This window comes from Ranitomeya imitator, chromosome 3 (genome assembly GCF_032444005.1).
Source record: "Ranitomeya imitator isolate aRanImi1 chromosome 3, aRanImi1.pri, whole genome shotgun sequence".
Taxonomy (NCBI): Eukaryota; Metazoa; Chordata; class Amphibia; order Anura; family Dendrobatidae; genus Ranitomeya; species Ranitomeya imitator.
In genome coordinates this window covers 659,255,926-659,277,676 of record NC_091284.1, presented here as the reverse complement: position 1 = coordinate 659,277,676, position 21,751 = coordinate 659,255,926, and the positions used below count along the sequence as shown (strand labels likewise).

Here is a 21,751-nt window from a genome sequence, read left to right as displayed (position 1 = left end):
CCTAATAATTACAATAAAGAAACACTGACATCAAATTTTATCCTAAGATATTGCAATTATCATATTATATTGCACTGTGTACTTACAATTGCTCATTATGCCTTTCAACCCAGCTAATTTTCTCTGCTCTGTGTGGAAACAGGAAGTCTCTTTTCCCTGTATGAATCATTCTCCTCTTCAACTCCTGACCCAGTTGTTCCACTTCTCCCCCTGACATGGAATGATACATTTAGTGAAAATTGGCCTCCTGTTTCTACATAGAGCTTAGAAGAACGCAGCTAGTTCTTAATCATGTGATGTCATAGATCCAATGGAAAACAGAAGAATCAACTGGGTAGAAGGGTAAAATTAGTAATTGTAAGTACACAGTGCTGTATAGTATAATGATTGCAATATATTAAGAGGACAAAAACTATGAGAGTGCTTCTTTAATTTTTAAATTCTGATGTTGCCTTAATCAATTCACATTACCAGCACTAAATTATGGTAAGCTAAAACCTCCCTATTCTGTTTAATGGAGTTTTCCATCCTTTATGTATCATCAATTAACCACTTTACAACCTTGGACGTATAGGTACGTCCAAGGATGCCTCCTATTGTTTGTTTCAGACTCCAGCGATGAGCCTGCAACTTTTCCACCAAATGTCAGCTGATTTTCATAAGCTGAGTTATAACCCTAACAGTCACTTTTCGAATCGTGATCCACCCTCAGCTGTTAACATGATCACGCTGAAAGTGTGTCACAAACCTCGTCCATATGCATCCGCGTCACAGGACCATGGGTCATTGATGGGAAGGCATGATGACTCAGAATCTGCAGAAGACCCCTGTGGTTGTCACTCCCGAACTGCTATGATTACCGCCCTGTGGCCAGCGCTCATAGCAGATGACCATTTTAGCTACACATACCGTGTAGCACAAGTGATCAGAAGATTGCAGCTTCTAATATCCCATGGAAACTACTGTAAAAAGTAAAAAAAAGTTTCTAAAAATATTTTAAAAATTTTAAAAAGTAAAAGTTCAAATCACCTCCCATTCACCCCATTCAAAATAAACCGATAAAAAATAAAAAACACATATTTGGTATTGCCACATTCAGAGTCACCATATCTATCAATATATAAAACAAATTAATCAGATTGGTAAACGGTAAAATGAAAAAAATGAAAACACCAAAATTACGTTTTTTTGATCACCGGGATATATAACGGCCAATTAAAATATTGTATCTATACCAAAATGGTATCAATAAAAATGTCAACTCAGCATGCAAAAAAATAAGCCCTCACCCAGCCCTAAATCACAGAAAGACGCTAAGGGTCTCGGAAAATGGCAACCTTTTTTTTTATTATTATTATTTTTTTTTTTTTTTACAAACTTTGGAAAAAAAATTCTCACCACTTACATAAAAAATAACCTATACATGTTTGGTATCCACAAACACGTAATGACCTGGAAAATCATATTTGCAGGTCAGTTTTAGCATTTAGTGAAGATGGTAAAAAAAACTGTGGAATGTAACTTTTTTTGCAATTTCACCGCACTTTAAATTTTTTTCCCATTTTTCCAGTACACGATATGGTAAAGGTGTCGTTTAGAAGTACAACTTGTCTTGCAAAAAACAAGTCCTCACACGGCCATATCGGCATAAAAAGTTATGGCTCTGGGGAGAAAGGGAGCAAAAAATGAAAACTCAAAAATGGAAAAACCCAAGGCGGTGAAGGAGGTTAAGGAACATATTTTTTTTTTAAATGGACAAAGCGAAAGCAGTATTGTGATAATGGAGTGGTAAATCCACACATTACACCCTATATATTGTAAATTGACAATTTACACTGTTCATGAAATTTTATTAAAATTTCATGCACAATGCTATTCCTGTAAAACACAGTTCAAATATTGTACAAAACACGGCACTCTGCTGGATGGTGAGGAATGGTGCTCAAGTAGGGTCTCCAACCCGTCAATCAATATATGCAATAAACTTGGCACTCGAATTGGTTGTAAGGTGTAGTTAATTGTCTTTATTGCACGTCCCAGATACAGTTTCAACAGTTAAACGTTTTCGGTCCCACTGGACCTTCTTCAGAACAATTTCCAATTTATCTGATACAAAAATACCAAAGAAAAAGGCATATGGAACAATATTTTAGTCTCTGCCTGGTTTCACAAAATCACATATTAGGTGTAAAAAATAGAAATAACAAAAGAAATGTCTACATAGTGTGACAAAACACTCTGGGATCGCCTTTGCTGGGGTCAAAGGACACGTGGTTTGTGCATTGAATCTGAGGCGTACAGCAGGTTTCTGAGCAGGCTGACCTCAGGTCAGATTTATTAACGTGAAAGCAACACAAAAAACAAAACATAAAAATAAATCCTAGCCTGTCCGGCACTAACTAAACAAATACGTTGCTATCTCAACAACTGGGGGGGCTTCTCCCACCCAGCTAACATCATACAGATCTTGAGCAGAGCTCTTCACTCACGTTTGTCTCACACAGGCAGGCAATCTGTGTGCCCCAGGCAGACACTGGAAACACCCAGCTGGTCATCTTTTATTCCTGCAATCATTAACCCATTAGCACCCTGAAGATACTGAGTGGCCTAATTCACATAGGACAAACACCTGGGCGAGATATACCTGCCTCCATCTACCACACCAGCATGAGTCTTACATATCCTCCCCCCCCCTTGCTCAGACCACTCCGGTCGAGCAAGAACACTTTTGAAACAGTGCACTCGGGATAGGGCATCGGCGTTCCCCATCTGCACCCCAGGTCGGTGCTCCACCGTAAAAGAGTAAACCTGCAGGGCAAGGAACCACCTGGTTACCCGACTATTACGGTCCTTGTGGAGGTGCATCCACTTGAGAGGGGCATGGTCTGTGACCAGCCTAAACTTCCTACCAGCCAGGTAATACTTGAGGGAGTCGAGAGCCCATTTAATGGCTAGGCACTCTTTTTCAACCACGGCATACCTCTGCTCATGTACATTCAGTTTCCGACTGAGATAGAGGACCGGGTGTTCGACTCCGTCCCTCACCTGGGAAAGTACAGCTCCGACACCAGTATCAGAGGCATCAGTTTGTACCACAAACTCGCTGCTGAAATCAGGAGTCACTAGTACGGGCTGAGAGCACAAAGCCCGTTTCAGGCTGTGGAAGGCCTCTTCAGCAGCTGAGGTCCATTTTACCATGACGGAACCCTTCCCCTTGGTAAGATCCGTCAAGGGAGTAGCCATGGCTGCAAAATTGGGTATGAACCGGCGATAATAGCCGGCAATCCCCAGGAAAGCCTGCACTTGTTTCTTGTTCACTGGTTGTGGCCAGCCCTGAATTGCCTGTATTTTGTCGATCTGGGGTTTAACCACTCCTCGGCCAATCACGTAGCCCAAGTATCGGGCTTCTTCAAGCCCGATGTGGCATTTCTTGGGGTTTGCCGTTAAACCTGCATCTCGCAGGTCATCAATCACGGCTTGTACCTTCTGGAGATGAGTTTCCCAGTCCATGCTGTAAATTACGATGTCATCCAGGTAGGCAGAAGCGTACTGTCTGTGAGGCCTCAAGACTCGATCCATCAATCTCTGGAACGTTGCGGGAGCTCCGTGAAGTCCAAACGGCATATAGACATACTGGAACAGACCTTCCGGTGTAGCAAATGCCGTCTTCTCTCTGGCCGCCTCGGCCAGAGGAATCTGCCAGTACCCCTTTGTTAAATCCAGGGTCGTAATGTAACGGGCTTTACCAAGCCGGTCGATCAACTCATCGACCCGGGGCATAGGGTATGCATCAAATTTAGAAACTGCATTCAGTTTCCTAAAGTCATTACAAAACCGGATGGAGCCATCCGGTTTAGGTATCAACACAATTGGACTGGACCAGGCGCTGTGTGACTCCTCAATGACTCCTAAGTCCAACATTGCCATCACTTCCCGGGAGACGGCTTCACGGCGGGCTTCCGGAATCCGGTAGGGCTTCACATGAACAGTGACGCCAGGCTCTGTGACAATCTCATGTTTCACCAACTTCGTCCGGCCAGGTTTTTCGGAGAAAAACTGTCGGTTCTGTAACAAAAATTGCTTAACCTCAGATTTTTGTCGTTCTGAGAGAGTCTCAGCAACCTGCACCTCTGGTACAGTAGGTGAACAAACCGGACGGGGCAGATCCGCCGTTAGGGCAGAGCGGTCTTTCCAGGATTTTATCAGATTCACATGATAAATCTGTTCCGGTTTTCTCTTACCCGGCTGGTACACTTTATAGTTCACTTCACCAACTCTTTCTCGGACCTCAAATGGGCCCTGCCATTTTGCCAGGAATTTACTATCCACCGTAGGGATTAGGACCAACACCCTATCGCCGGGTGCAAATGTACGGACCTTAGCGCCTCTATCATAACTTTGCCTCTGGGCTCCCTGGGCCTGTAACATATGGTCCCTAACAATGGGCATGACAGCGGCAATACGATCCTGCATTTGTGTTACATGGTCGATCACCGTTCTAAAGGGAGTGACTTGACCTTCCCAGGTTTCTTTTGCGACGTCCAGCAGTCCCCGGGGACGACGGGCGTACAACAGTTCGAAAGGCGAAAATCCTGTGGAAGACTGGGGAACTTCCCTAATGGCAAACAGCAAATAGGGTAACAAGTAATCCCAGTTCTTCCCATCTTTGTCTATCGCCTTCCGGAGCATCTGTTTTAAGGTTTTGTTGAAGCGCTCAACCAGGCCATCTGTTTGAGGGTGATAGACAGACGTACGCAACGGGTCTATTTGTAAGAGCCTGCAGAGCTCCTTCATTACCCTCGACATAAAGGGAGTCCCCTGGTCGGTGAGTATCTGTTTTGGAATTCCCACCCGACTAAACACTTGTACCAATTCCTTGGCGATCGTCTTGGTAGCTGTGTTACGCAAAGGGACGGCTTCCGGGTAACGAGTGGCATAGTCCACGATGACGAGGATATGTTGGTGCCCACGTGTGGATCGGGGAAGGGGCCCAACCAAATCCATCCCAATTCTCTCAAAAGGGACCCCGATGATAGGAAGGGGTACCAAAGGGCTACGGAACTGAGATTTAGGGGCCGCGATTTGGCACTCTGGACAGGACTCACAATAGTTACGCACATCACAATGTATTCCAGGCCACACAAAACAATGCAATATCCTTTCTGTGGTTTTCTGTACCCCCAGATGTCCCCCCATTATATGTCCGTGGGCCAAATCCAGTACCTTCCGCCGATAAGGTTTGGGTACCACTAACCGTTGCACTGTGCCTTCCCCTTTTTTTTCTACCTGGTAGAGCAAATCATTTTCAAGAACCATATACGGGTACGCTAGCCTAGTGTCAGGTTCTACGGGTACCCCATCTATCATTTTTACATTTTTCCTAGCCGGAGTCAGGGTAGGATCTTTCATTTGCTCGCTGTGGAAGTCATCCACCTGGACTCCACATCTGGCAGGCAGGGTGCCGGATGGCTGTCTGCCTCCGCCTCTCGCTGAGGTTCCTCAGTTTCCTCTGTTTCCCCCGCCATGACGGAGAAGGGGTACTGAAGGTTAGATTCACTAACCTCCCCAGCAACATCTTCCTGTGGGGTCTCCTCTAGGGACTCGGGACCTCCAGATGGCATGGGAGAAGATTCACGGGTACAGCTACCGTGAAGGAGCAACTGATTCTCCCACAACTGCCAGAAATAGGGAAAATCCCTGCCCAGGATTACATCATGTAACAATGCGGGAACGAGTCCCACTTTGTGCTGCACTGACCCATAGGGAGTAGAAATCCATATGACCGCTGTTAAGTACGAGCGGGTGTCACCATGCACACACGTCACAGAAAACTTGTCAGACAGACCAGACGGAAGTGCCACTAGACTAGCTTTCACCAGAGTCACCACACTTCCAGAGTCTAGTAATGCCACAACATTTTTCCCATCAACAGATAATTCACACAGATGTTTCACTGTATCATTTTGACCCGCATTCACACTCACTAGCTGTGTAACCAAAGACATGCGTTTTCTAGAGTCTATAACGTCGCACTGCATGGGTTCAGCGGTAACAGGACAGTTCGCAGAAACATGACCCTTCTCATGGCAGCGGAAACACCTAACAGGTCCCCTACTGAGACCACCGTCCAATACTCTTGGTCTCGGAGTGCGAGCAGTCCCGGACTCCTCCCCCACAGTTTTAAGCGATTTTCCTTCACCCGTGGTCCCTGGAACAGTCTTACCGGTTCCACGAGGAGGAGGCACAGTCCGGGGTTTGGCGGTGTCGTCGGGAAGTCCTTCTGCCACGGAATAACGCTCGACCAACTCCACAAGTTGATCCGCTGTCGTGGGATTTCCTTGGCTTACCCACCTTTTCAGCGCTGGGGGTAGTACTCTCAGGTACTTGTCCAGGACAACCCGCTGGATTATTTCGGGTATTGTCAGTACCTCGGGTTGCAGCCATTTCTTTGTCAAGTAGATCAGGTCGAACATCTGAGACCGCGCTGGTTTATCTTGCTGGTATGTCCACTGATGTACCCTCTGTGCACGGACAGCCGTCGTCACACCCAGCCGGGCCAGGATCTCAGCTTTCAGCTTCTCAAAGTCCTGAGCGACCTCCGGGTCCAAATCATGGTAAGCTTTTTGGGCCTCGCCGGAGAGAAACGGGGCAATCAAATCGGCCCATCGTGCCTTCGGCCACTTCTCTCTCAATGCCGTCCGCTCAAAAGTTGTCAGATATGCCTCGACGTCATCTTCTGCAGTCAGCTTTTGCCAGTATCGACTCACATGGATCCTTCTGGACTCTGCTTCCGGGTCAGCGTCAGGCATGCTCACCAGGCGCTGCGCCACCTGTTGGAGAAGTTGGCGGTCTGCAACCGTCATGTCCAGTAACTCCTTCAGCTGTGCGGCCATCAAGCGATTAGCTTCGTGCTGTGCGGCAGTGGCCTACTGCTGTACGGCAGTGGACTGTACTAAGGCTTTCACCACGTCTTCCATGCTGTCGCCTGTGCCACGGTATGCCCGCATTCTCCACCACAATGTGACAAAACACTCTGGGATCGCCTTTGCTGGGGTCAAAGGACACGTGGTTTGTGCATTGAATCTGAGGCGTACAGCAGGTTTCTGAGCAGGCTGACCTCAGGTCAGATTTATTAACGTGAAAGCAACACAAAAAACAAAACATAAAAATAAATCCTAGCCTGTCCGGCACTAACTAAACAAATACGTTGCTATCTCAACAACTGGGGGGGCTTCTCCCACCCAGCTAACATCATACAGATCTTGAGCAGAGCTCTTCACTCACGTTTGTCTCACACAGGCAGGCAATCTGTGTGCCCCAGGCAGACACTGGAAACACCCAGCTGGTCATCTTTTATTCCTGCAATCATTAACCCATTAGCACCCTGAAGATACTGAGTGGCCTAATTCACATAGGACAAACACCTGGGCGAGATATACCTGCCTCCATCTACCACACCAGCATGAGTCTTACAATAGAAAAACAATAAGGAGAGAAATATAAAAAAAATCGGCATATACAATATATGATAATTATGCGGATGCTACCGCAGCCTACGGTTAACTCCAAGGACTTATGCATTTACTACAGATCTGACTTAGAATATGTATATTCTAATTTTCCATGTATAGGTTTTGTCTGTGTTTAGATCTCAACACCCTCTGTGTTTATAGGCCAGTAAGTCTAACCTCTATTGTTGGTAAAATATTTGAAGGGTTTCTGAGGGATGTTATTCTGGATTATCTCAATGAGAATAACTGTTTAACTCCATATCAGCATGGGTTTATGAGAAATCGCTCCTGTCAAACCAATCTAATCAGTTTTTATGAAGAGGTAAGCTATAGGCTGGACCATGGTGAGTCATTGGACGTGGTATATCTCGATTTTTCCAAAGCGTTTGATACCGTGCCGCACAAGAGGTTGGTACACAAAATGAGAATGCTTGGTCTGGGGGAAAATGTGTGTAAATGGGTTAGTAACTGGCTTAGTGATAGAAAGCAGAGGGTGGTTATAAATGGAATAGTCTCTAACTGGGTCGCTGTGACCAGTGGGGTACCGCAGGGGTCAGTATTGGGACCTGTTCTCTTCAACATATTCATTAATGATCTGGTAGAAGGTTTACACAGTAAAATATCGATATTTGCAGATGATACAAAACTATGTAAAGCAGTTAATACAAGAGAAGATAGTATTCTGCTACAGATGGATCTGGATAAGTTGGAAACTTGGGCTGAAAGGTGGCAGATGAGGTTTAACAATGATAAATGTAAGGTTATACACATGGGAAGAAGGAATCAATATCACCATTACACACTGAATGGGAAACCACTGGGTAAATCTGACAGGGAGAAGGACTTGGGGATCCTAGTTAATGATAAACTTACCTGGAGCAGCCAGTGCCAGGCAGCAGCTGCCAAGGCAAACAGGATCATGGGGTGCATTAAAAGAGGTCTGGATACACATGATGAGAGCATTATACTGCCTCTGTACAAATCCCTAGTTAGACCGCACATGGAGTACTGTGTCCAGTTTTGGGCACCGGTGCTCAGGAAGGATATAATGGAACTAGAGAGAGTACAAAGGAGGGCAACAAAATTAATAAAGGGGATGGGAGAACTACAATACCCAGATAGATTAGCGAAATTAGGATTATTTAGTCTAGAAAAAAGACGACTGAGGGGCTATCTAATAACCATGTATAAGTATATAAGGGGACAATACAAATATCTCGCTGAGGATCTGTTTATACCAAGGAAGGTGACGGGCACAAGGGGGCATTCTTTGCGTCTGGAGGAGAGAAGGTTTTTCCACCAACATAGAAGAGGATTCTTTACTGTTAGGGCAGTGAGAATCTGGAATTGCTTGCCTGAGGAGGTGGTGATGGCGAACTCAGTCGAGGGGTTCAAGAGAGGCCTGGATGTCTTCCTGGAGCAGAACAATATTGTATCATACAATTATTAGGTTCTGTAGATGGACGTAGATCTGGGGATTTATTATGATGGAATATAGGCTGAACTGGATGGACAAATGTCTTTTTTCGGCCTTACTAACTATGTTACTATGTTACTATATTACCCTATATGCTTTATCTCCCTAGGCACGTTATACCATGCACTAAGTTTATCGGGCTATAAAGATGAATACATATCATCACTTCATTTCTGATCCACGAGGGAGCTCCACCCCTCACCTATGAACATATATCCTTTTTCTCATAGGGGTTCTCTATAGCATACTATAGTATACTATACCGAAATTCTACTAAGTCAGATCTGTAGTAAATGCATAAGTCATTGGAGTTAACCATAGGCTGCGGTAGCATCCGCATAATTATCGTATATTGTGTATACCGATTTTTTTTATATTTATCTCCTTATTTTATATTTGATTTCCTTTCATTGTTTTTCTATGTAGACATTTCTTTTGTTAATTCTATTTTTTTACACCTAATATGTGATATTGTGAAACCAGGCAGAGACTAAAATATTGTTCCATATGCCTTTTCTTTGGTATTTTTGTATCAGATAAATTGGAAATTGTTCTGAAGAAGGTCCAGCGGGACCGAAAATGTTTAACTGTTGAAACTGTATCTGGGACGTGCAATAAAGACAATTAACTACACCTTACAACCAATTCGAGTGCCAAGTTTATTGCATATATTGTAAAACACAGTTGTCAGAAAATCTGCTCTGCTTTTGATAAATTGGCACATACCTTCACAGCGGATATAAGATTTTCAAGCATGCATCTGAATTTGATTTGTGATAAACGAGAAATTGTAAAATTCAAACATTCCCCCATTGCTAAAATAGTACAAAGTCACTGTAGCGTTTGAACCTAGATTTGCTGAAATTTGTTGGGTTAACACCTGCCCAATGTGTAGTAAATTGGAGGACTGCAGCTAAAAACCTCTTACATGGTGATAAGTGACGTGGGGCTTTTAATACAAAATCTTGAAAGCATTTGTAGGATAAGCAATTTTCAGATCCTTTACTTAATAGTGCCAATACAGCTGTAGAGCTAGATCCCCATCACCAACAGATAAGAAGGTGCCTGCTGACCCTACAAAGGGCCATGTCTTCACAGCTGCTGTGCGCATTAAGCTGTCACTTTGTGATAATTCCCCTTGTGAAGATGGTGCAGATTATCTTTTTTTCTATCTGCCTCTATTTTGGCCTTCCAACTTCGGTCCCTTCACATATTATTAGATTCACTCATTTTCCATTTGAACAAAAGATCTGCGAAATTGGATAAAACATAGCAATCTTGTTTTATGATTGAAACTGACACGAGGTCACATCTCTGAGATTTAAGAGCTGGATCAACTGTTCCCACAATTTCATCATTTCCACTGATCATCATCTACTTATTGTCACATTCCCTTCATTGCTAAACGACATGTGTTCTTGAAGTTGAGCTGAAACATAGAAACCATTCGTTGCAATTTATTACAGCATTAGATGGAACAGATTTAATATCTAGTTAACTGTACAAAGTAATCTTCTCCAATATTATGTTACTTCTCTATTGTTCTAGTTTAAATGGTTTTCTTCTTTTAACTTTTTTATCAATTTGTCATGGTCTAGTTAAAAATAATAAAATTAAATGTCACCAGTAACGCTGTGCTGGGATTGTGTACAAACTGCAGGGGTCATCACATCAATAACGCTGCAGCCAATAACTGGACTTAGAGGCTTATGACATTTACATCCAAGCCCAGTGATTGGCTGCAGTGCTGTTAACACGACATCACCGCTGCAGTCTGTCCACAATCACTGAGGCAACAACGGACATTAAGGGAGGAATTGGCAAAGAAAGTCCAGTTGAGGATCTCATTACTATTGCCAGAGAAATACCGTGCACCATTTGTTTTTAGGGGTTTAACGTACACCCCCACATCAACTAATGCTCATGCACAGATCATAGTAAAATTGCAGTTCTCTTATATACTTTTAAAAATTACGAGTAGCTTCAATCGATCACAAAAATTCCAACCATGGTAAATATCTTGTGATTTTTCAACAATTTTTCCTTGCATTACCCGAATTTAAAATGGAGACCTACCTTATGAAATATAGTTCAATGAAATGTTACTTCAACTGTTTTTCTAGAAAACAGTATATGTGGTCCCAAATACACTGCTCAAAAAATAAAGGGAACACAAACAACAGACTATAACTTTAAGTAAATCAAACTTCTGTGAAATCAAACTGTCCATTTAGGAAGCAACACTGTTTGACAATCAATTTCACATGCTGTTGTGCAAATGGAGTAGACAAAAGATGGAAATTTTTGGCAATTATCAAGACACACTCAATAAAGGAGTAGTTCTGCAGGTGAGGACCACAGACCACATCTCAGTACCAATGCTTTCTGGCTGATGTTTTGGTCACCATTGAATGTTGGTTTTGTTTTCACACTCGTGGTAGCATGAATTGGACTCTACAACCCACACAAGTGGTTCAGGTAGTGCTGCTCATCCAGGATGGCACATCAATGCGAGCTGTGGCAAGGTTTGCTGTGTCTGTCAGCATAGTGTCCAGAGGATCGAGGCGCTACCAGGAGAAAGGCTAGTACACCACCAGACATGGAGGGGGCCGTAGGAGGGCAACAAACCAGCAGCAGGACTGCTACCTCAGCCTTTGTGCAAGGAGGAACAGGAGGAGCACTGCCAGAGCCCTGCAAAATTACCTCCAGCAGGCCACAAATTTGCATGTGTCTGCACAAATGGCTAGAAACCGACTCGATGAGGATGGTCTGAGTGCCCAATGTCCACAGAAGTGGTTGTGCTCACAGCCCAACACCGTGCAGGATGCTTGGCATTTGCCACAGAACACCAGGATTGGCAAATTCGCCACTGGCACCCTGTGCTCTTCACAGATGAAAACAGGTTCACACTGAGCACATGTGACAGACGTGACAGAGTCTGGAGATGCCGTGGAGAGTGATCTGCTGCCTGCAACATCCTTCAGCTTGACCGGTTTGGCAGTGGGTCAGTAGTGGTGTGGGGTAGCATTTCTTGTAGGGCTGCACAGTCCTCCATGTGCTCGCCAGAGGTAGCCTGACTGCCATGAGGTACCGAGATGAGATCCTCAGACCCCTTGTGAGACCATATGCTGGTGTGGTTGGCCCTGGGTTCCTCCTAATGCAGGACAATGCGAGACCTCATGTGGCTGGAGTGTGTCAACAGTTCCTGCAAGATGAAGGCATTGAACCTATGGACTGGCCTGCCCATTTCCCAGACCTGAATCCGATTGAACACATCTGGGACATCATGTCTCGCACCATCCACCAATGTCACGTTGCACCACAGACTGTCCAGGAGTTGGCAGACGCTTTAGTCCTGGTCTGGGAGGAGATCCCTCAGGAGACCATCCACCACCTCATCAGTAGCATGCCCAGACATTGTAGGGAGATCATACAAGCACGCAGAGGCCACACACACCATTGAGCATCATTTCCTTGTCTTGAGGCATTTCTACTGAAGTTGGATCAGCCTGTAACTTCATTTTCCACTTTGATTTTGAGCATCATTCCAACTCCAGACCTCTGCAGAACATTTTTAGGCTTTACTGTTCTCAACACATTCCACTATGTAATGAATAAACATTTACAACAGGAATATTTCATTCAGTGATATCTAGGATGTGGATGTGGGATTTTAGTTTTCCCTTTATTTTTTTGAGCAGTGTATACATTTTAAAGTAGACTATTTTTTTTTATTACTATAGATTTATTTCAACGTCGTTTTACTTTTGTTGAAGTGACTGGGTAAAAATTAAAAAAATATATATTTTCATCAGAATATGTCACGCTGTGACTGTAGGAAAGCCAGGACAGAAGGACCCTATACAGTATCCTAATCTACGGGAGTCCTAGTCTATCCCTAACCGCAGGATTACCCCTGAAGGTGGAAATGCCTGGGTCTTTCTCCTGTTTGTGCTTCTACAAAATACTAAGCTGATCTCATCCTAACCTCAGGGAGGAAAGGGTCTGGAGTGAAAAAGTAAACACAAGCTAGACAGACAGGGGAAAACCAAGGCACAATCAACAGCAGACACACAGTATAAAATACGAAGGGGAAATGGGTGCACAGTAAAGAGGCAAAAAAGCAACACGAAAAAATGCCAAAAGGGGAGGATAGAGGGAGTCACAACAGACCACATGCAACAATCTCAAAACAGGCCACTTTCTTCAATGAAGCCAGGAACAGAATGAAGATTCTATTGCTCACATGGAGGGAAGCAAGTCAAAGGCTTATATAATGGAAGGGTGTGGTTCCAATAATCACCACAGCCAAAAGACGAGGAAGACCTATGAACCCTTTCCATGCCCCAAGAAACCCATTAACTAATGAATGGCCATGTAGATTTAAAGAGGACCTGTGCTCAACTAATCACTGTGAGCTTCTAATCTCAGATGTACTACAAGTCCCAGCAAAGTGTTGCACATACATGACAGAATGTATAAGCCCACTGCAACATGATGGTGAAATTCATATTAGGTGTTGTAGTTCCAAATGACCACCACCTCTGCGACATTTCGCCAGCAGGCGGAGCGACCCAGTTGTCCAACAGCACCCATGCTCTCAGGCAAAACTCTCACAGCTCTAGTTTCCACCATCCCACAGTAATAGCATCTGTCACAGGTTTATCATGACAGAGAGGAGCCAGAAGACCGCAGCGTCCGATTCCTCCTACTCCTGCACTGGTTAGAAGCACTTCACCTTCTTATTAAACAATATTTGTTTCTTTCAGCACTGCAGGGGTTAATCTGTTCATTTGAGAGCTCCTGAATGCTTTTCTGCATTTAGGCTCAGCTGTGCACTGTTAGCCACTCCCATCTCTTATATTAACTGGGACATGGCTAGCACTCATTGTCAGAATAGCTTTTGCTGCATGGCTGGTGGTAGTTGATGGTTATTATTGGAGAAGGGTTTTTGTGGATTTATCTGTAAGTGTTACCAGGTTTTGAGTGCGTGATAATTCCATTTCTTCTCCTACTTTGGTTTAACCCCATCCTCCACTCCCCAGAGTATTCCTTTGTTGTCTATGTGAGTATATTTGCATGTTTGGCATTTTCTGTTATCCCTAATTGTATTATCTTGTCACCTGGTTGTTAATAATAATAATAATAATAATAATAATAATAATATTGATATAGCACCATTAATTCCATTGTGCTGTACATTAGATGGGGTTACATCAAGATACAAATATCACTTACAGCAAAACAAAACTAACAATCACAGACTGATACAGAAGAAAGAGGACTCTGCCCTTGCGGGCTTACATTCTAAAGGCGGGCTTACTTTCTACAGGTTGGTGTATTACGGTACACTACTACTCTCCTCTTCCCTGGGTGGGCAATGGGTACAGACTAAGGGCGGATTCATAAGCTAAGGCAAGGTACATGGCCCCAGCATCTTCACCCCCAGAAGTAATCCAGGGAATAGGGTGAGCTAGGGCGCCTCCTAGCATTGTGGACAGGGAAGGAGCCTCTGGTCCCAGGACACCCAACAACAGAGTCGTGACAGCATCAACACCAAGTAAACAGATATAAAAAATCACCTTGTATGTGGTCTTTGCAGCAAATTAAGAACAAAATAGGTTGGACCCTTTTTGCCATCTCATTCTAATTTAAAAAGTAGCTGGGCCAAATGAGTGTGGTGCTTGTACAAAGGAAAACAAAAAAATGAAGGGACAACCCATGCAATATATCATAAATGTCATACAGGAAGGCAGTCCCAGGCCACATTTTTTTAATGGTGATCTGAAGAAAAAAAGCAATGGACAAATAGTATTCATTGATTTACTGCAAACTTAAATTTTCAAATTTGAACATGAGATTCTTAACATTTTGATCAGAAAGTAAAAGCTCACTGCCATTTCATGACGGACCTCTTAATTGATCACTGCTCTATTAAGTGTAGTACTGCACAATGTCGTGGAGTCAGTGGTTGCCATGCAGTGCAGTGCCTGTCAGAGCAGAGACCCACTAAGGATATGTGCACACATGGTAGAAAACAGCTATGGAAGGTAAAGCCAGCTCACCGAGTAACCACCGCAGGTGCATGGAACTCCACGTTGATCCACGTAGTCACAAGATGAAGGAAAAAAGAAAAAGTCGTTCCAGCTCCATATTTGTAAAATTCAGGCTTGAAACTTTATTATGCCAATATAAAAGCAGTGGGAATGTGCTCTCCAGATGCACAAGGGGACACGAGCGACGCGTTTCTATCACTAAAGATCTTTATCAAAGCTATATACACAGAGTTCATTACCCAATATATAGATCCCAATGACCAATAAAAGCCAAATGAATGGTCGAAAAATCCTTCAAATGTAAAGGAATCACATTATTGGCTTAATAAGGACAAATAACAATTGTTAGCAAATGTACAAAATGCGAACATAACATAAAATAGTGAAAAACATGAAAAATCATAAATTTAAAAACATGCTGAGACAAATGCACATAATATCAATAGTGAAACATCAGTTCATTACGTTTGTTGAGACCTGTAGGAAACCGGGTATTGAGGTAGTAAATCCAGAAGGCTTCACGAGTGTGAAGAAACCGTCTGGTATCTCCACCACGTAGAGGTCTATTAACACCTTCAATTCCATGCACTTGGAAGAACTTGGTGCTGCAGGCATGGACCACAATGAAATGCTTAGAGGCTGCAGAGACAGTACGAGTTGAATCCCCAGTGTGGCCTATGTCATATAAATGTTCATTGATGCGAACTTTTGATTTGCGTGATGTGCACCCGACATATGATAAATTTTAAAAAACGGAAAAAAATGTTGTGGGCTCCAACGCAATTTTCTGCGCCAGAGGGGGAAAGCTGACGGCTGGGGCCCAATACTTGTAGCCTGGGAAGGGGGTAATACCCATGGCCCCTCCCAGGCTATGAATATCAGCCCGCAGCTGTCTGCATAGCCTTTACTGGCTATTAAAATTGAGGGACCACCCCAAAAAAATGATGTGGGGTCCCCCTATATTTTATAGTCAGAAAGGCTATGCAGACAGCTGCGGGCTGATATTCATAGCCTAGAGAGGGGCCATGGATATTGCCCCCCCGACTACAAATACCAGCCCCCAGCCGCCCCAGAAATGGGGCATCTGTGAGATGCGCCAATTCCGGCACTTAGCCCCTCTCTTCCCACTCCCGAGTAGCGGTGGGATATGGGGTAATAAGGGGTTAATGTCACCTTGCTATTGTAAGGTGACATTAAGCCGGGTTAATAATGGAGAGGCATAAATAAGACGCCTATCCCTTATTAATCCTAGACTAGTAAAAGAGTTTTTTAAAAAAGACAGCCAGAAAAAAGTATTTTAATATTCTTATTGGCTAATGTGTCATTGGCTAATGTGTCACTCACTGTCACTGTAGCAGGCATAGCCCGACGGGACTTGTAGTCCCATTGGACGATACCTGCACACACACATGCACACACACAGTGCCACACACACCCGGACAAGCCGCAGACCACCCAGACAGGCCACAAACCACCCGGACAGGCCGCAGACCACCCAGACAGCCCGCAGACCCGGCACGGAGAGGCGGCAGACCACCCGGACAACCCGCAGACCACCCGGACAGCACGCAGACCCGGCACGGAGAGCTCACAGACACCGCCCGCACACACATACACGCCCACACTCCACCCACACTGTTCCCCCCTCCCGAACTGCAGCGTTAACTCGTCAGCTAAACAGCAGATCTTTTTTACATCTGCGGTTTTGCTGCAGAAGTGCCCGACTCAATGCAAGTCAATGGGTGCAGAAACACTGCAGTTCCGCACAAAGAATTAACATGCTGCGGAAAAAAACAATGCTGTGTTTCCGCGCGTTTTTTTCCGCAGCATGTGCACAGCAGATTTTGTTTTCCATAGGTTTACATGGTACTGTAGACTGCGTGGAAAACTGCTGCAGATCGGCCGCGTCAAAAACGCTGCGGATCCGTGATAAAAACCGCAACGTGTGAACATGGCCTAAGAAGTTCACATGACATGGCAATGGGCTTATGCAGTTTAAGCAAAATGCTGAGATCTTTATGTTCAGTTTTGAAAAATTTGCTTAGCTGCAATTCATCAATGTATATATAATATTTGGATGAGTGGTCCATATTGCGTAGTCCATCCTCTTTGTTTGTTTTTATTAGTATCAGCACTACATCAATTTGTCCTGGGACCTATTTTGTTTTTAGTTTGTTACCTGGGATATCATGGAAGGTGAGTGTTTAGGTCAGTACACCTGATGGTTGTGTGTGGTGGCCGTTGTTGCTGTGATGCTGTGTCTTTGGGCAATGTGACCCAAGACCCTAAAAGATGTGCCAGGCAGCATTCGTGCTGTTGGACACCTGGGTCCCTAACCCTGCTTGCACAGTGTCGCTAATGTTGTGCTACCATCAAGTTCTGTAAGAAAAATTTAACTTTTAGCAATAAGTGGTTAATAGGGTGGGCTTCTATAGTGATGTAACTCTGTAATATAAATGTAGGGGGACATTTACTAAAGACTGTGAAACATGCACCAAAATTTGCCATATTTTAGGCAATAACATCACATCAAGCTTTAGTCATTCCAACAAGGGGTGGGCTTAAATAAAAAAAGGGTGTGGATTAAAATGTGACTATGTGCCAAATGGAACCAAATGTCAGATGCAAATAATTGGAGTAAAGTAAACCAACCAATAGGTGGTAGAAGGTTATACAAAAGTGGGTCAAATCTATAATCCAGTTATTAATTTGGGCCACTTTCAGACTGACTAGTCTAGGTTTGCACTTTCTCAATGTTGCATAGGATTAATCAACCCCATATTGTCAAAGAACATCTTTGCAAAGGGTAACATTAATATGCTCTGATTGAAATCCCCTTTTAACTGTGTATTTGCAGAACTGGGCCTATTATATGGAACAAATCACATTATGTGTTTGTGATTTTCCATTTGACTGCTCTTAAACATATTGACTTTAATGATATTACAGTCTGGTATACAGACATATTACAAAACCTAACTTTTCACAGATTATGATTCCTGCACATTTTTGTTTCTGCAGAGACCTAAAGAGACTATCAAGCAGCGTTACAGTTCTGGACAAAATTTCTGCACCCTCTTTCCAGATGGAACAGGGCAGGTTCTGTATCCAACTGAACTAAAATTATGTGATGTTTCTTGCCGTTCAGCCCTTGGTGGAAACCAAAACACATTTTTTCCTTCAATTGAATCTTTGTCCAATAAGGAAGCTTTCATCTAGAGGCTACAGAAGCAAACACATCTTGTTCCTTGAAATACTAAAACCTCAGTAGATCTGAGCAGTTTTGAAACATTGGGTGGATTGAAGGGACAATTTACCCTACTTTATTATTTTTAGAATATTGTTGTACAACTGGAGACACAAACTGCTTACATTCCTATATCACCATTCACAATATAATGTGTATACATACTACTGATTTCATTTGCTATTTAGCAGCTGCAATGATGTGTGGCATGGTATCAGCACTGATTGTACAATGGAGCCAGAAATTGGGTATAAAAATCAAAATCCATTTAGTAAAGGAGTCCCCATTGTAATCTTTCAATAAACCTATTATAGCACAAGCTAGCAGTTGGTTTAGTAACAGTTTTCACATGAATAGTTTTTGTAAGTAGAAAGGCAGTTTTTATGACATTTTTACTTTTTTAGTATCTACAGGAATATGTAATTGACTCCGCATGCCGCATTTTAATGATGGTCCAGGTCACAAGAAACACCCAGGCTGGTGCAGAGTTATGACTATAGTGGCCCACATTTACCATTCAAAGCTTTGACATAAAAAAAATTCTGCTAGTTCTACCATGTTCTTGGTTGCTGTGATGCTGTTCCACTCTCAGCTAATACTGTTTAATAAATATATTTATTAGAAATTACATAATTACAGAAGTAATCCATTCAGTTTACAACAAAACTAAACATACTTTTAATTTACCACGATATATTGTGATATGAGTCAGTAAGATAAAGACGTTACATATCCTCATGAGCTTTAGAGATTTTATTTCTCCATTCAAGCCCTACACTATATTGACCTGTAATACACTACCCAGAAGTTTAGCAGGTGCTACTGTACTTTCATATATTTCCAAAACAGATAATGCATGGCATGTTCAACCTGATTCTCCATTACAGAGGCATTCCAAGGAACATCATCACACATCATTTTTTGGGGGGGGGAATCGGTCACAATCCGTGAAAGTCTTGAAACCGGTTTTTACTTACCGGTAATAGGATTTTATAGAGTCCACGGCAGCACCCTACGAGAGAGGGGATCCGCCCACCATCTGGACAGGAACCTACAGGATTTAAAGGGGCGGTCCCCCTCACCACTCCAGTTTGTGTTTCAGAGTATAAGGGACACCGCCATTGAGTTAGTACACAATCATATATACTTAAACATTACTAAATACCATCACCTCTAAAGAGTGACAACTAAAGGCACACCTTCCAATAGAGTGCAGGAAACTAGTGATTAACTACCGGGGGGAATGTGCGGGTGCTGTCGTGGACTCTGTAAAATCCTATTACGGGTAAGTAAAAACCGGTTTTCCTATCGCCACGACAGCACCCTACGAGAGACTTTCAAAGACTAATCACCTGGGAGGGACTACAGCACTAAGTACTGAACGGCCAAAGTCTAAGTTGGCCTTAGATGATAGATCAAGATGATAATGTTTATAATAGGTGGAAGGAGATTACCACGTTGCCGCCTTACATATCATGTCTATGGAGACGTCCATTTTCTCCGCCCAGGATGAGGCCATGGCTCGAGTGGAGTGGGCCTTGATGCCTTCCGGTGGTATTTGACCTTTGGCAGAATAGGCAAGACATATTGCATCTCTGATCCATCTGGCGATAGACCCTTTTGTTACACTCGCCCCTTTCCTTGGATTCTGGAAGGAAACAAACAGAGCCCTACTCTGCCTCCAAGGTTCTGTTTTGTGCAAGTATTCTAATACTGTTCTTCTAACATCTAGCATATGAAATTTCTGCTCTTCTGCCGAAACTTGATTGTCACAAAATGATGGTAAATATATCTCCTGACTTCCGTGGAATTTAGAAGCTACCTTTGGTAAATATACTGGATCTGGTTTTAAAACGATCCTATCCTGAAAGACCATTAGATAAGGAGGGTCTCCTGACAATGCTTGCATATCACTCATTCTTCTAGCAGAAGTCAAGGCCATTAGAAGAGCCGTTTTTCAAGTTAAATTTTTAATGGAGACAGAATCTAACGGCTCAAAGGGGGGTTCTGTTAAAGCATCCAAAACCAAATTTAGATCCCATGGCGGCAATCTAGCAATATGAACCGGGTTACTACGTTCAGTAGCTTTAATGAATCTAGACACCCATCTATTTCCCGCCACATTGCTGTTATATAATGCCCCTAGGGCTGATACCTGAACTCTAAGGGTATTTACGCCAAGCCCAATTCTCGGCCCTTCTGTAAGAACTCCAGAATTGCCGGAATTGGAATTTTGTCCATAAATGGAGGTTGGTAAAAGGCAAGGAACTTTTTCCAGATCTTAGAGTAGATTTTAGTAGTAACTTCTTTTAGGCTACTTAAAAGGGTAGATATTAAAGCGTCTGAAAACCCCTTTCCCTTTAATAACTCCCTCTCAAATTCCATGCCGTCAAATGTAGAGATTCCACATTGGGGTAATGAAATGGACCTTGAGACAGAAGTTCCGGACTCACGGGAAACACCCAAGGGTCGGTCACTGACATTGCCCTGAGTAAGGAGAATCATGCCCTCCTGGGCCAGAAGGGGGCAATTATAATTACTCTCGCCCTCTCCTCCCTGATCTTCCTGAGAACTAGAGGGATCAGACACATTGGGGGAAATGCATATGCCAGAGGGAAATCCCAACGAACCTGAAAGGAGTCTACTATACAAGGTTTGTCCGCTACTCGAAGGGATGCAAACTTCCTGGTCTGTCTGTTTTCCCTTGTAGCAAACAGATCTATAACGGGTAACCCCCACAGACCCACTATCTGTTTGAATACTAGCCGATTTAGAGCCCATTCCCACTGACGTAGAGAATGATGGCTGAGGTAATCTGCCTCTGTGCTGTGTTCTCCTTGTATGTGAACTGCTGATAGAGAGAGAAAGTGAGCTTCGGCTATGTTGAGTATGTCTGCGGTGGTGTTCATTAGAGACCTTGACCTTGTCCCTCCTTGATGGTTGAGATATGCCACTACTGTCATATTGTCTGACTGAACCCTTACATGTGAATCCCGCAGGATCGGTAGCCACCTGAGCAGGGTATTTTTTACTGCCGTAACCTCCTTCCAATTTGAGGACTCTTGGGTCTCTGAGAGAGACCATTGCCCTTGTGTCCAAATATTTCCTATGTGAGCTCCCCATCCTATTGGACTGGCATCGGTTGCGACCGTGTTGTCTGGTACTATTTCCCAATGTACCCCTTTTGCCAAATGTCCCATATTTAGCCACCATCTCAGACTGCACAGAGTGGTGGTGGATAGTCTGAGTCTTCCGCTCAGGTGACCTTGAAGACTCCTTTCTGCATCCAGGACTTGAGCTTGCAATACCCGAGTGTGGAATAGAGCCCACTGAACGGCCGGTATACAAGATGTTAATGACCCCAAAAGGGACATTGCGTCTCTCAAGGTCAGATCTGGATTTTTTCTCACAGTCCTGACTTTGTGCATAATCCTCTGCTTCTTTTCTTCTGGAAGAAAAC

The 21,751-nt window shown here is 43.6% G+C and overlaps 1 protein-coding gene across 1 annotated transcript in view; it reads left to right on the top strand.

Annotated features, from left to right (window-relative positions):
• The window catches only part of ERICH6B (glutamate rich 6B), a 329,007-nt gene that overhangs the window by 245,148 nt on the left and 62,108 nt on the right, over positions 1–21,751 (top strand). Inside the window, exon 10 of the mRNA XM_069760223.1 lies at positions 18,066–18,148. Coding sequence (XP_069616324.1) covers positions 18,066–18,148 — 83 coding nt within the window. The remainder of the gene's footprint in view (positions 1–18,065; positions 18,149–21,751) is intronic.